The 14,353-nt window shown below is 34.9% G+C and overlaps 1 protein-coding gene across 1 annotated transcript in view; it reads right to left on the bottom strand.

Moving 5' to 3' along the window:
- Positions 1 to 11,429: 11,429 nt before the first annotated feature.
- Positions 11,430 to 14,353, bottom strand: part of TMEM68 (transmembrane protein 68) — a 49,566-nt gene continuing 46,642 nt past the window's right edge. Inside the window, exon 8 of the mRNA XM_055318152.1 lies at positions 11,430 to 13,251. Coding sequence (XP_055174127.1) covers positions 13,147 to 13,251 — 105 coding nt within the window. The 3' untranslated portion in view covers positions 11,430 to 13,146. The remainder of the gene's footprint in view (positions 13,252 to 14,353) is intronic.

The raw sequence follows: 14,353 nt of genomic DNA, 5'->3' as shown, positions 1-14,353 counted from the left end.
CACATGGCAAATACCCATGATGTGAGTACTAAACTGTTTCCTAACAGAATAGTAAGAAACAAATTTAAAACATTCAATAACAAAGCAAAACTTTTAATAGCACAGCAAAAGCATTCACTTTTAACTTAGATATGGTCTTCTTCATTACAAAATATCTCAAAACTAGAAATATAAATAAGTTCTCTTCAAAAGACTTGAGGCTTTAAATATGCTGGTCAAAACATGGTAATTCCTCATTGCTTTTGATTTTTCAAATCTCCAGATCCAGATGAATTAGAATTTATAATTACTAATATCCAAGGAATTTTGAACAGGAGTATAGGGACGAAAATCTTCAGGAGGAACTTGAATGAATGAATCTCCTAATTTTCAAGAGGGGGCAGAGGTGGATTCTGAGAACAGCAGACTCATAATGAAAGAAAATGCAGATATTGAAAGCCGAGTGAATTGTTTTAACTCATAGACACCCTCCTTAAGACAATTTGGTTATTTTTTTTTAATTTTTATTTATTTATGATAGTCACAGAGAGAGAGAGGGAGAGAGGCAGAGAGACATAGACAGAGGGAGAAGCTGGCTCCATGCACCGGGAGCCCAACGTGGGATTCGATCCTGGGTCTCCAGGATCATGCCCTGGGCCAAAGGCAGGCGCTAAACCGCTGCGCCACCCAGGGATCCCCACCCTCCTTAAGACAATTCTAGCTCTACTGATCAAGAAGGTGTTTTGTAATCACTTAGAAAAGGAAGAGATAAACAGCTAAAACTAGTGTTGATTTGCTAACAAGTCATACCACACTAATTTTGATTCTTTCTTGGAGAAAGTTAATTTATCAAGAGATATAGGAGAACCATATATTAAATCCAGGAGCCCAGGAGCAGGCAATACTCACAGCTCCAGCAGATGGGTGGGCAGAAGATTCACAGGTACCCAGGATTGAAGATGAGAAATGACAAAAAAATTCAGAGTTGAGAACTCCATGATCAGAACTAGGGTCTGAGGAGCATGGTCAGAGCTAGAAATAGAGTACATGCACGGAGCTGGTCAAGCAGGGCAGGTAGTTTCTAAGATGGATATTAGCATGCAAAGGGCTATGGTCTCTGGACCATGAGGTTCAGGACAGGCAGGAGAAGGTGGTGAACTACTGTGCAATTGGAAGATATTGCCACCAACTCCATGGAGAGGCCTGGAGCTGGAGTGCCCTTTTAGAGACACCCTGAATTGAGACAGAGACAAGGTCTATCTTTTTCCCACCATGGGCTAGTCACTGGAGGTGAGCTAGTGCCTGGGGAGGGATGTGCCTATGGGTAATGTTGCAGCCCTTTCAACAGAGGGCAATTCCAGGAGAGACACACAGCTCTGAGCCTTCATCAGCTGAGGGGAAAGCACCTCTGTCTGCAGGAGGATGGTGGTGCACCACAGTACCCACGGAGTCTCCACAACACCAAGGAAGATTGCCCGCAGCCCTCTTGGGCCAGGAGCAGGGCTGAGATTGGAGACAGTGGTAGTAATTGTGGAAAAATCAAGGACTTTTGTTGATGGATCAGCAATTTGCTAGCAAGTTATTAAATTTTTTGAGCTCCTGGTTTCAGCCATATTTATAGAACACTTAGGGGTATAATTAAAATGCATAACGTATAAAAAAGAAAGAAATATCAGTACGTTGATGAAAGAGTCAGAGAGATCATTACAACTTAGAATGATAGGGTGAAATAGAGAATATAAAATTTAACAGGGATACATATGAAATATTTAATAAAGATTCCACAGTTAAATTGCACATATACACACCAGGAAAGTAAATAATGATGGCAGATACTTACTGAGTACCAAGTACTTATCATGAGCCAGGCCTTACGCTTTGTACTGTCTATACTATGCAACCAGATACCACAAAGTACTAAACCCCTTTACAAGGATGATTTCATCATTAATCCTCTCAGCAAACCTGTGAGATAGGAGCTTTTATGACCCTTGCTTTTCATAGAGGCGAACTTTGGTTTGGGAGAGTAAGTAATTCTACCCAAGGTCACTTGACTAGGAGGAGGTAGACCCAGGATACTGAGAACCTTGAAACACAAAGCTCTTACATGTGATGACCACATCAGGCTACTCTCTAGTATTAGAGAAAAGAAACTAGTATATAACAAATCTCATGTTATATCATTTGAACCCCACATCTGTCAGGATACATAAATTGCAGGTAATAAAAAAATTCGATTTAAAGATTTAAACACAAGAGAAAGTAATTGGCTCATATAACTGGAAGTCCAGAGGTAGGATGTCTTTGAGGATTGACTTAGTCTAATGGCTCCATCTCTATTTTCCTGTAAATCTTTCTCCTTGGCCTCCAGTGAGGTTGGCTTCTTCCCAGGCTGAAAGTGACAACCTCACAGCAGATCCAGGGCTCACTGGACCCAGACAATAAATCCAGACAAAGAGAGAAAGGGTCATTTCCAAGACCCCACCCAAAAAAATGAGAAAGAATTTTCCCAAAGTCCCTGGCTCACTTCTACTTCCATCTCCCAGGTCAAAGTTATTAACAGATCAAGGACATAAGATCATCTTTAGACAGATTGGGCCATTTTAGGAATTGCGAGTGGGGTCAGAATTCCCTGAGATACACGAACTTCCTGGAAAAGGGGTGGATACATGAATAAAGTTAGGGTTCCTTTTTGGAAGAAGAAAGGAAGGAATGGATCCTGGATAATCAACCATTTCTGATTCAGAGAAATAAATTCTTATCTCACCTTCTTTTTGCAGATGATATGTGGCTTTAAAACAGTTCTTGTGAAAAGGCTGTGATTTTTGTATTGATAATAAATTTAATATGAGCCAAATGGATAGGATGGTCAATGTAAATGTATCAGATGGTTAATCTTGAGCTCATTGATAAGAGCAGTTAAAAGAAAGAATAGCTTTATTGTATTCAATTCTGGTCATATCGGAACCGCAGTATCAACTCCAGATGTTGTGTTTAAAAAGAAATATTAAACAAAGATCATAGAAGATGTGGAAGCATAGCAATAGGCATGAGAAGGGACTTGGCAGGTTCAGATCTCAATTCTGACATTTCCTTTTGTGAACTTCAGCAAGTTGTATAAACTCTAAACCTCAATTTCCTGAGGTTAAAATAGGAATATCTTACAGAGTTGCTGGGAAAATCAAGAAAGACCAAATTCTGCAGTCTCAGGAGCATAAAGTTTACTTGGATGTCATGGTCTCCAGACCCTAGCTTCTGTTGGATTTGTCCAGTTCAAGAATTGTGTAGAAGGCCCCAGTGAGCTCATCTGGCACTGCCCCTAACCTGCCTAGACATAAATCTTGGTCCATTTCTTTGATTTGCACAGAAAAACAAACAATTCCCTCAGTCTCCAGAATAAGTATCAGTGAGAACACTGGACAGACACATGCAAAACAATGAAACCAGACCACTAGTTTATACCACACACAAAAATTATCTCAAAAGTAATGGAAGACTTGAATGTAAGATCTGAAATCACTAAACTCTTGGAAGAAAACATAGGCAGTAAGCTCCCTGACATCAGTCTTAGTGATGACTTTTCAAGATTTGACATCAAAAGCAAGGACAATACTAGCAATAATAAATAAGTGGAACTCATCAAATTAGGCAGCTTCTGCACAGCAAAGAAAACCATCAACAAAATAAAAAGACAACCTACTGAATGGGAGAAAATATTTGCAAATCACCTATCTGATAAGGGGTCAATATCCAAAACATATAAAGAACTCATACAATTCAACAGCAAACAAAAACAAAACCAGTCCAATTGAAGACTGAGCAGAGGATTTTAATAGCCATTTTTTCAAAGAAAACACACAGGTTGCCAACAGGTACATAAAAAGATGCTCAACAAAACCACAATGAGATATCACCTCACACCTGTTGGAATGACTGCTATCAAAAAGATAAGAGATAACAAATCCTGGTGAGGAAGTAGAGAAAAAGGAACCATTGTGCACCGTTGGTGGGAATGTAAATTGATGCAGCCCCTATAAAAACAATATGGGCGTTCCTCCAAAAATTAAATATTGAACTACCATATGATCTAGCAATCCCACTTCTGGCTATCTATCTGAACAAAACGAAAACACTAACTCAAAAAGACATGTGCATCCTGGTGTACATTGAAGCATTATTTATAATAGCCAAAATTTGCAAATAACGTAAGTGCCCATTGACAGATGAATGGATAAAGAAGATATGGTGTGTGTGTGTGTCTAATATTACTCAGTCATAAAAAAATCTTGCCATTTGTGTAACATGGGTGGACCCTGAGGACATTATGCTATGTGAAATTAGTCAGAGAAAGAGAAATAGCCTAAGATATCACTTACACGTGTAATTTAAAAACAAACAAAACCAAGTTCATAGATATAGAGAACAGACTGATAGTTTCCAGAGGCAGAGGTTAAGGAGATGGGCAAAATGAGTAAAGGGAGTCAAAGGGTACAAGCTTTCAATTATAAAATAAATAAATCCTGGGGATGCAATGTACAGCATGTTGACTAGAGTTAACAATACTGTATTGCATATTTGAAAATTCCTACGAGAGTAAATCTTTAAAATTCTAATTTAAAAAAAAAAGTTAGAAAGAAAGAAAAAAAAAACACCAAATACTCAGCTCAAAGAATAAAGAGCTAAACAAGTATCAACAAATTTCAGGAGACTTGGGATAAAATAAAACTACCAGAGAGAACAGGTCCCACAGAAAACACAACCAAAATGCCAAGAATCTAAGATAAGCAATAATAGACACTAGAAGATAATAGAAAATGTTTCAGAAATTCTGAGAATGGAGGCACCTACATAGCCCAGTCAAGTTAAGTGTCCAACTCTTGATATCAGCTCAGGTCTTGATCTTGGGTTCAAGAATTCAAGCCTCACATTAAAAAAAAAAATCTGACAATGATTTAAATCATAGAATTCTACCTCCAGGTAATCTACCAAACAAATGTGAAGCTGCTCAAAAGCTTAAACATGTGTGTCTCATGCAACCTTTCTCAGGAAACTACTGGAGGATGTGTCCCACCAAAACTAAGCTTAAACCAAGAAAAAGGAAGAATGGGATCCAGAAAGCAGGAATCCAAGAGAGAGAAGTGAGAGGATTTGTTAGGATGCCACAGCAGGATCAGAGAGAAACTATGCCAGACTGCAACACATGTACAGAAGTCTCCAGCAGAGGTAGAGTGCAGCAGACTGGCTGATGTGCATCACCGTAACATTGTTTTGACTTTTTAACAACTTTGTAGTTGGGGAAGAACTATTAGGGCCAGTGGAAAATTAACCAAATAGAAAGTGAAATAATTACTAATTCAGCAGGGCAAGTGAGAAGGCTGTTCAAAAAAGGAAATGTAATCATAATACATATATGGCTAAACTGTAAATATATTTGCATAGTTGCAAATAACACTGGATCCTAATCTTATCCAAAGTTGTGATAAATCTATTGGTAGAATGGGAATAGGAGAGGTATGGGAAGCAGTGGAGAAAAACAAATTATCTCGCCAGCTTTCTTAGTAGGAAATCCACAGGAAAATCAGCAGATAAATCTAGAAGTAGTGGTATATGACCATGTTAGTTAGAAGTAATTAGCAAAAGTAGCTAGAACTGAAAGGGTTTGTGTCTAGAATAGGATATGGGAGGTGAGGGGAAAGAGAGGATAGAGAACTGCTACTGTTCCTTATAAGTTTTATTCAGAACTGCTACTGTTCCTTATAAGTTTTATTCAGCACATTATGTCAAAGTAAATAAATACATTTATTTATTTACTTTGACATAATGAAAATTAGATTTTAAAAATATGAGCGTGTTTTTACTTCCACAATTTAACAGATACCAAGACAAGCCCAATTTCAATGTCAGAAACTTACGAAGCTTTTATTATATACATTTTGTTGAGAATCCTTTTTCTTCCTTTGTTGATCCAGAAAAAGCCAAAGACAGTTTCCTGTTACAGAATTTTTGAGGAAGGACAAATAGTATGTTGCTTTTTGAGAAAAGAGTGTCTTCTGATTTAGAGTTACAGAGTTTAGTGTCATTTTTGACTTGTAAAAGATAATATATTGACAACCAAATTTTAAAAGTGGGAGTTTCTGCTTGGAATTCAATTTTGCCTGCCAGTTGATGAATGTGTTCTTTTACCTACAAAACAATAGTCCTAAATGGGGAAATAATGTTAAACATGGAGTTTAAACAAATGTTTTGAATAAATAAGTCTGATTTGAATTGAATTACTCATTTGAATAAATGAGTACTTGGTTTTCAATACTGTTGGATGGCAGCACATATTAGAGTTAAGAATAAGACAAGTAAATAGCTTCTGTAGAGTAAATTAAATGGAATGACCAAGACAGAACAAATGTTTTACAGATATAGAATTATGTTCATAAAGCCACCCAGAATTCAAAATAACCCTAATAACACAAACCAGCCTGATGTTTAGAAATCAACAACATAAAAGATAGAAGATTCACATCTATTCTTTCATCTTTGAACATGAAAAATAATCATATGAAGACAAAAATGCACACTTCTACCACATGTATTCAGCATACTGTCAGAAGGTCTAATCAGAGTAATTAGGCAAGAAAAAGAAACAAAAGATATCCAAATTGGAAAGGAGGATGTAAAATTATCTGTTTGCAGATGACATGAATTTATATACAGATAACTGTAAGTTTCCACCAAAAAAAAAACTGTTAAAGATAATAGATGAATTCAGCAAAGTTGACAAGCCAAACTAACATGCAGAAGGCACTTGTATTTCTGTACATTAAGAATGAACAACTGAAAAGTAAATTAAGAAAGCAATTGTTTAAAATAGAATAAAAGAATAAAATGCAAAAGACTTGAACATTCAAAACTATAAAACATTGCTCAAAGAAATCCAAGATGATATAAATGGAAAGTATCCTGTTCATTGGATACTTAATATTGTGAAGATGACAATACTTCCCAAAGCAATGTATGGATTGAATACAATCTTTATCAAAACCCCACAGGATGAGCACTGGGTGTTATTCTGTATGTTGGTAAATTGAACACCAATAAAAAATAAATTTATTATAAAAAAAACCCACAGGAAAACCCATCCTAAAATTCATATGGAATCTCAAATGATTCCAAATAAACAAAACAATCTTTAAAAAGAACAAAGAGGACTCATACTTCTAGATTTCAGAGCTTATTACAAAGTTACAGCAATCAAAACAGTGGTACTGGCATATGGATAGACATATAGACCAATGGAATAGAATAGAGAGTCCAGAAATAAACATTTGCATTTATGACTAGTTGATTTTTGAGAAAGGTGCCAAGACCACATATGGAGAGGACAATCTTTTCAACAAATGGTTCTGGAAAACTGGACATCCACATGCAAAGAATAATTTTGACACCAGACAGAAAAATTAACTTAAAATGGGTTAAAGATCTAAACTTAAGAACTAAAATTATAAAACTCTTAGAAGAAAAAATAGGGCAAAACTTCATATTGGATTTGGCAATGATTTCTTGTATATGATACCAAAACACAAGCAACAGAAGAAAAAGTAGATAAGTTAGATCTCCACAAAAAATTGTTTTAAAGATTTATTATCTATTCTAGAGATGGGTAGAGGGGCAGAGGGAGAGGGAGAGAAAGAGAATCGCAAGCAGATTCTCTGCTGAGTGTAGAGCCCGACATGGGGCCCAATCCCATGATTCTGAGATCATGACTTGAGCTGAAATCAAGAGCCAGAGACCCAAGTGACTGAGCCACCCAGGCACCCCTAGATCTTAACAAAATGAAAAATTTTGTTCCACAAAGGACACTATCAAGAGACTAAAAACACAACCCACAGAATAGGATCAAATATTTGCAAATCATATGCATATCCCTTATAACAGATAAGGGATTAATAAGCAGAATACATAAAGAACTCTAAAAAACAAAAACAGGACTTGAATAGACATTTCTCCAAAGACAATATGCAAATTGCCAACAAGCAAATGAAAAAATGTTCAAAATCATGTCATCAGGGAAATGCAAATCAAAACCACAATAAGATACCATTTGGATAGTTATTTTCAAAAAAATTGGAAGTAACAAGTATTAGTGAGGATATGGAGAAAATGGAATCCTGGTACATTGCTATCAGGAATATAAAATGGTAGTCTGTGGAAATCAGTTTGGTGGCTCTTCAGAGTTAAATATGGAATTACCATGACCCAGCAATTCCGTTCCTAGGTATACATCAAAAAGAACTGAAAGCAGAGACTCAAACAGATACCGGTACACCAATTCATAAGAACATTATTCACAATAGCCAAAGGGTAGAAACAATACTTTGGATAAACAAAATGTGTTATGGACATACATAAAATATGGCTGAATATTTTGCAGCCGTAAAAAGAAATGAAATTCTGATACATGCTACATGAATGAACCTTGGAAACATTATTGTGTGAAAAAATATACATATATATAGTCTTTGTTCCTAGCTTCGGGCATTGAGCTCCTAAAATCCTGGTAATTTTCTGAGTGATAGGAATGCCTGTCTTATGCTAATGCTTCCTAGTTGGGTATGGTGGGGAAAGGCTCGATAGCTTCCGGATGGAGCTAGTTATCAGGAAAACTATGTGATTAGAGGGTTTAGAACTTTCAGCCTCATCCCCAACCTCCAGGGAGAAGAGAGGCCTACCAGTGGCCAAGTCAATGAATGACACGAAGTTGAGGTTTAGGGGAGTCTTCTGGGTTGGTGAACACATCATATGCTGGAAAGGTGGAACACACAGAAAGAAAAGGAAGTTTTGACACAATCCGTATTCTCATACCTTGCCCTCTTCCATTTGGTTGTTGCTGAGTTGCATCCTTTATAATAAAACTGTAAGTATGGCATTTTCCTGAGTTCTGTGAGTTATTCTATTAATTATCCAACCTGAGGAAGGTAATATGCGAGGTCATGGAAATCTCCAAATTTGTAGTAGGCCAAGCAGAGGCAGAAGTGGGGGTAGCCTGGAGGCCCTATTTGCAACTGGCATGAAGCAGGAACAGTCTTAGGGGACTAAGCCTTACCTTGTAGGGTCTGTGTTACCTCACTCCAATAGTTAGTGTCAGAAATTATCATATGATCTCACTCATATGTGGAATTTAAGAAACAAAACATAGGATCATAGGGGAAGGGAAAAAAAAAGATGAAACTAGAGAGGGAGACAAACCATGAGACTCTTAATCATAAGAAACAAACTGAGGGTCACTGAGGGAGGTTGGTGGGGAGACGGGGTAACTGGGTGATGGACATTAAGGAGGGCACTTGATGTAATGACCACTGGGTGTTACATAAGACTGATGAACCATGATCTCTACCTCTGAAACCAATAATACATTGTATGTTAATTAATTGAATTTAAATAAAATTTTTAAAAATAAAGGGGAAAAAAGAATTCAATGGAATTGTAGGAAACCCAGTGGATGTCTGAGATTTGGAAATGGAACTATGTCATCTGGTGTCAGAAAAGACACCAAATAATTTTGCTCAGTGAAATAAGCCAGACACAAAAGAATAAATATTGTGACTCCACTTACATAAAATATAGAGATTAGGCAAATTCATAGAGAAAGAAGTAGAATAATGTTACCAAGGGCTGGGCAAAGCAGGGAATGGAGAGTTATTATTTAAAGGACAGAATTATTGTTTGGAATGATGGAACAGTTCTGGAAATGAATAGTAGTGATGGTTCTACAATACTGTAAATGTATTTAATGCCAATGAACTGTATACTTAAAAAGGGCTAATATGACAGATTTTGTTATGTATTTTACAATAAAAAGGCAACAAAAATATATTTAAAAAATAATCATTTACAAAAACATATCCCACTTACCCTTGTAAATATCTATTATTTCAAAGATTCATAAATGCTACAGAGGGTCTCATATTTAAATTATTCAAGTCTCATATTTAAATTATTCAAAAGTATATATATATATATATATACACACATATATATATATATTCCTTTGAACAAAATATGACTCTGACAGTCCACAGTGGTAATATCAAGTATGTGGGGAAAGCAAAAATTGGAAAATTCTTTCTTATAGAATGCCAACTAATAATAGCGTTAGAAAATCACATTTTTGAAAACCCCATAGCAGTAATTGTTTCAGGAAATAGTCAACTAAAGGATGCTAAAACTAGAGGGTGAAAGTTTGATAAGAAATGTATTCACATAGTCTCAAAGTATCTCTCCATAAACTTAATACAAAGGACAAGTTTACAGGAAAGAAACCTGGTGAGGGCCATTTTAACCAAGTGATCAAAGTTACACATTGCTAATGACACAAACCAACATTATGTGCCTCCTGATGTGAAACACTTGAAAGAGCACAGCATCATTTATGTAGTATTTCTGGAATAATGCATAACCTGAATCAAGTTATGCAAAAATATCAGAGAAAAACAGAGTGAAGGGAATCTACAAAACAAATTGTCTTCTCTAAAAATGTCAGTATCATTGAAGACAAAGGCTAAGGAATCATTCCAGATTAAAGATTACTAAAGAAATATGAGGGATCCCTGGGTGGCGCAGCGGTTTGGCGCCTGCCTTTGGCCCAGGGCATGATCCTGGAGACCCGGGATCGAATCCCACATCGGGCTCCCGGTGCATGGAGCCTGCTTCTCCCTCTGCCTATGTCTCTGCCTCTCTCTCTTTCTCTCTCTGTGACTATCATAAATAAATAAAAATTTAAAAAAAAACTTAAAAAAAAAAAAGAAATATGAAAACTAAATGCAATATGTTATCCTGCTATGAACCATGCATCAAGAGAAACTTATAAAAAGGATATTGAGACAATTGGTGAAATTTAAATCCAGCTGTAAAATTGGATAATACTAGATATCAATGATAAATGTCCTGATTTTGACCATTGCTCTGTGGTGCTATAAGTGGATGGCCTTATAAGCAAGTGTAAAAGTAAGGGGCATGGTATCTGCAATTTACTATCAGTTGATTCAGAAAAAAAAAAATGTAAAAAAAAAAAAAAAGAGAAGAAATTTTAAATATATATGGAGAGAGAGAGACAAATTATATATATAGACAGAGAGGAGGAGGGGTGGGTAAAGAGAACAAAACAAATGTAACAATTGGTCAATCTGAGTATATGTGAGTACTATGTAACTTTTTCTGTAAATTTGATATTGTTTCAAAGTTAAAAGTTTTTTGGTTTTTTTTTAAGGTTATGAAAGATTTCCCATAGAAGTATGCCATGTTCATGCTCCTGGAGAGTCCCTAGCTTTCATAAGACTTGTGAACACTCCCTTCAAGAAGGGTTAAGAACATCCCCTTTCCATTATTATATTTCCATATTTGATCATACCCCCTCATTCTTGTAAATGGCACTTAAATTCAAATAGCAAAGACAAAGATCTTTATTGAGCGAGACAGGACAACTTGCAGTTAGTCCAAGTATTGGAGAACAAAACAAAGTTTTAAGTAAAGCAGTAAAACTTAAATACTGTAAAAAAAAATAGCATTTGCTACATTAGCAATGAATATTGTTCTTTCATTTTTAAAACCCAATAGTTGCTCCAAAACATTATTGTCATTCATTTTATAATCATTTATTTATTCATTCTGGAAATAATTATCGATTTCAAAGAAACACTGCTCACTGCTAGAGGGGGGGAAAGCTGCAAATAATCACTAAGTGACTCTTTTCATTGAAATTGAAATTAAAATATATTTATTACATTAGAAAGTAAGGTTTACTCATTGTGGCTGAGAGATGAATATGATTGTGGGTGAAAAATGAATAAACAGTAAAACAAAAAATTAGTTTAAAATAAGATAATGTCACATGCAATTTCACAAGAAAATGAATTGCAATTTATTTTTATGTTGCTTAATTTTATATACATTAAACACATCATACATATATACCTGTTATACAAAAATCTATACAAAAATCCAAGTAATTTAATATCTAAAAAAGGAAGAGGGAGATACTGCATTTGATTTCTGGTACTCTTCCATTTAAATACCTTCAAAATTCAGATTTCAAGGAGACAACAAATTGAAAGCCATTAATTTTTCAGAAAGCTTTGTATTCACATAAATTTATCATTCAAGTATAGTTTTATTGAAACAATAAACCATTTGACTCATTGCAAAATCAAGCTAAATAAGCCATGGTATTGAGCAAAAGCAGAACTTTCTTTTGCTCTGCTTTTATCAGCCTAAAATCAGCTTCTAACGTATGAAATGCAGAGCACAACAGTGATTTTTAACCTTATACTATTAAATGCCACATTGCATAGCTGACAATGCATAACACACCCTACATGGTCTATCTACTGATTCTTAAGAAATAGAATACTAAAAATAATTATTAGAAATTTTACTTTTCTTAATTTCTTTTTTGTTCAACTTGAAAAACAATGTATATTTTCCGTGGGCTTGGCAACTTGACATCATACCTAAAGAAATAATTTAAACATTGTGTGGGCCAATATATATAAATAAACTAAAAATTCTTGGTACTGTTTAATTCAGTAATAATTTCAGTTCTACAGTTATCAATCACAGCAAGCATAAAGAATTTAAAATTTAAAAAAAGAATTTAAAATAATATTCCTCAACATAGTATTAGCTTGTTTTTAAAAAGTGAATTGTTGAGGCACCAAAATATTATATGATTTGCCCAAGGTCATGAAAGGAATGAGGGGCAGATGAAAGTATTTCTTCTCTAACTTCAGTGTCTGTACTAAATTATGCCATCTTGCAAAATCTGTTGCAAAATAAGCTCAGTGCAACAGAATCAGATTAGATGCATTACTTTAGGAATGTTTGTAAACCTAAATTGTTATTAATGAACTTAAATTTTAAAATCTATATGTTTATTATTACATTATCAGGAATTTATAAAAAGAAACAGAATCATTTTCTGAATTATTAGGCATGTAATAAGTTACTATTTAAATTTGACACGATTGCAAAAACAAAATCAACAATACAATTTTAAACAAGTTCAGTGAAAGATGCTTATTAACATTTTCTTTAAAAATACTAATGATAGAACCTACAAAATTTAAAGGACAGTACAACAAACACAAACATACTAATATAAATGTATTAAATTGTCTTCTAGTTGATCTTTTGTTTTTTATGAAAACGTTCTAACAAAGCGCTCATAATGTTTCCAGGTATTCTTTGGTGTTTATCAATCAAAGCTTGAACAGCATTCTTTGTCTATTAAGAAAACAAAAGAAAAGCCATTATTCTTTTAGTTCTCAAAATAGATTATTTATTTTTATAAAGATTTTAATATACTACTTTCAAAAATTCTTCCTTAATTTAGCCATCTTTCCTCAAAATAAATGATTTCCTTCTCAGAACACCCCCAGTGTAGTCCTCATGCTGATTTTATTACGCTGGGAGTACAGTTAATGTTACCCGGCTATTTTCTGTACCAGATTGCATGTTCCTTAAGACACAGCTTCATATTTCTCCAGCACTGAGCACAGCAGTACTTTGCATACAATGAACACTACAAGGAATTGAAGGAAAAAAATCAGAAGAAGAAAAGTAGTAGGAAATTTTCTAGTGGGCAAATGAGAAAGGAAGTTTTACTTCTTTCTATCCATGAATAAACTTTTGTGTATTTTTCTCTCATCACTACACACCCAAACAACTATAGCAGGCAGGATAAGAGGAAAAAGTGAGGAAAACTGTAAACGAGCTGATATGCCTTTTAGTTCATTACATCAATTTCTAGACAGTTCAACAGGAATTTAAATTAAGTCACAGTAATGGAAAAGAAATCTAAAATAGTGTTTCCCATTAAACTCATGACAAATTTAAATAATATTTACAAAAATAAATAAATAAATAATAAATAAATAATATTTACTTTTGGATCAGTTTGTGGCTATCTAAAAAAATTTTTGTGCATGCACATTATACATGTTTGTACATGCATACACACTTCCTTTTAGATGCTAGATTTTCAATGATTCCTTTCATAAATTAGATCTTCATCATTTTTTTTAAGTTTTAATTTAAATTCCAGTTAGTTAACATATAGTGTAATAGTTTCAGGTGGGGATGCCTGGGTGGCTCAGCGGTTGAGCATTTGCCTTTGGCTCTGGGCGTGTGTGATTCTGGAGTCCTGGGATTGAGTCCCACATTGGGCTCCCTGCAGGGAGCCTGCTTCTCCCTCTGCCTATGTCTCTGCCTCTCTCTGTGTCTCTCACGAATAAATAAAATCTTTTAAAAAATCTAGTTTCCGGTGTATAATTTAGTGATTCATCACTTACATACATTACCTGGTGCTCATCACAAGTACACTCCT

The sequence above is a fragment of the Nyctereutes procyonoides genome, unplaced genomic scaffold (genome assembly GCF_905146905.1).
Source record: "Nyctereutes procyonoides isolate TBG_1078 unplaced genomic scaffold, NYPRO_anot_genome, whole genome shotgun sequence".
NCBI classification, from domain to species: Eukaryota; Metazoa; Chordata; class Mammalia; order Carnivora; family Canidae; genus Nyctereutes; species Nyctereutes procyonoides.
This window is presented reverse-complemented; position numbering and strand designations above follow the sequence as displayed.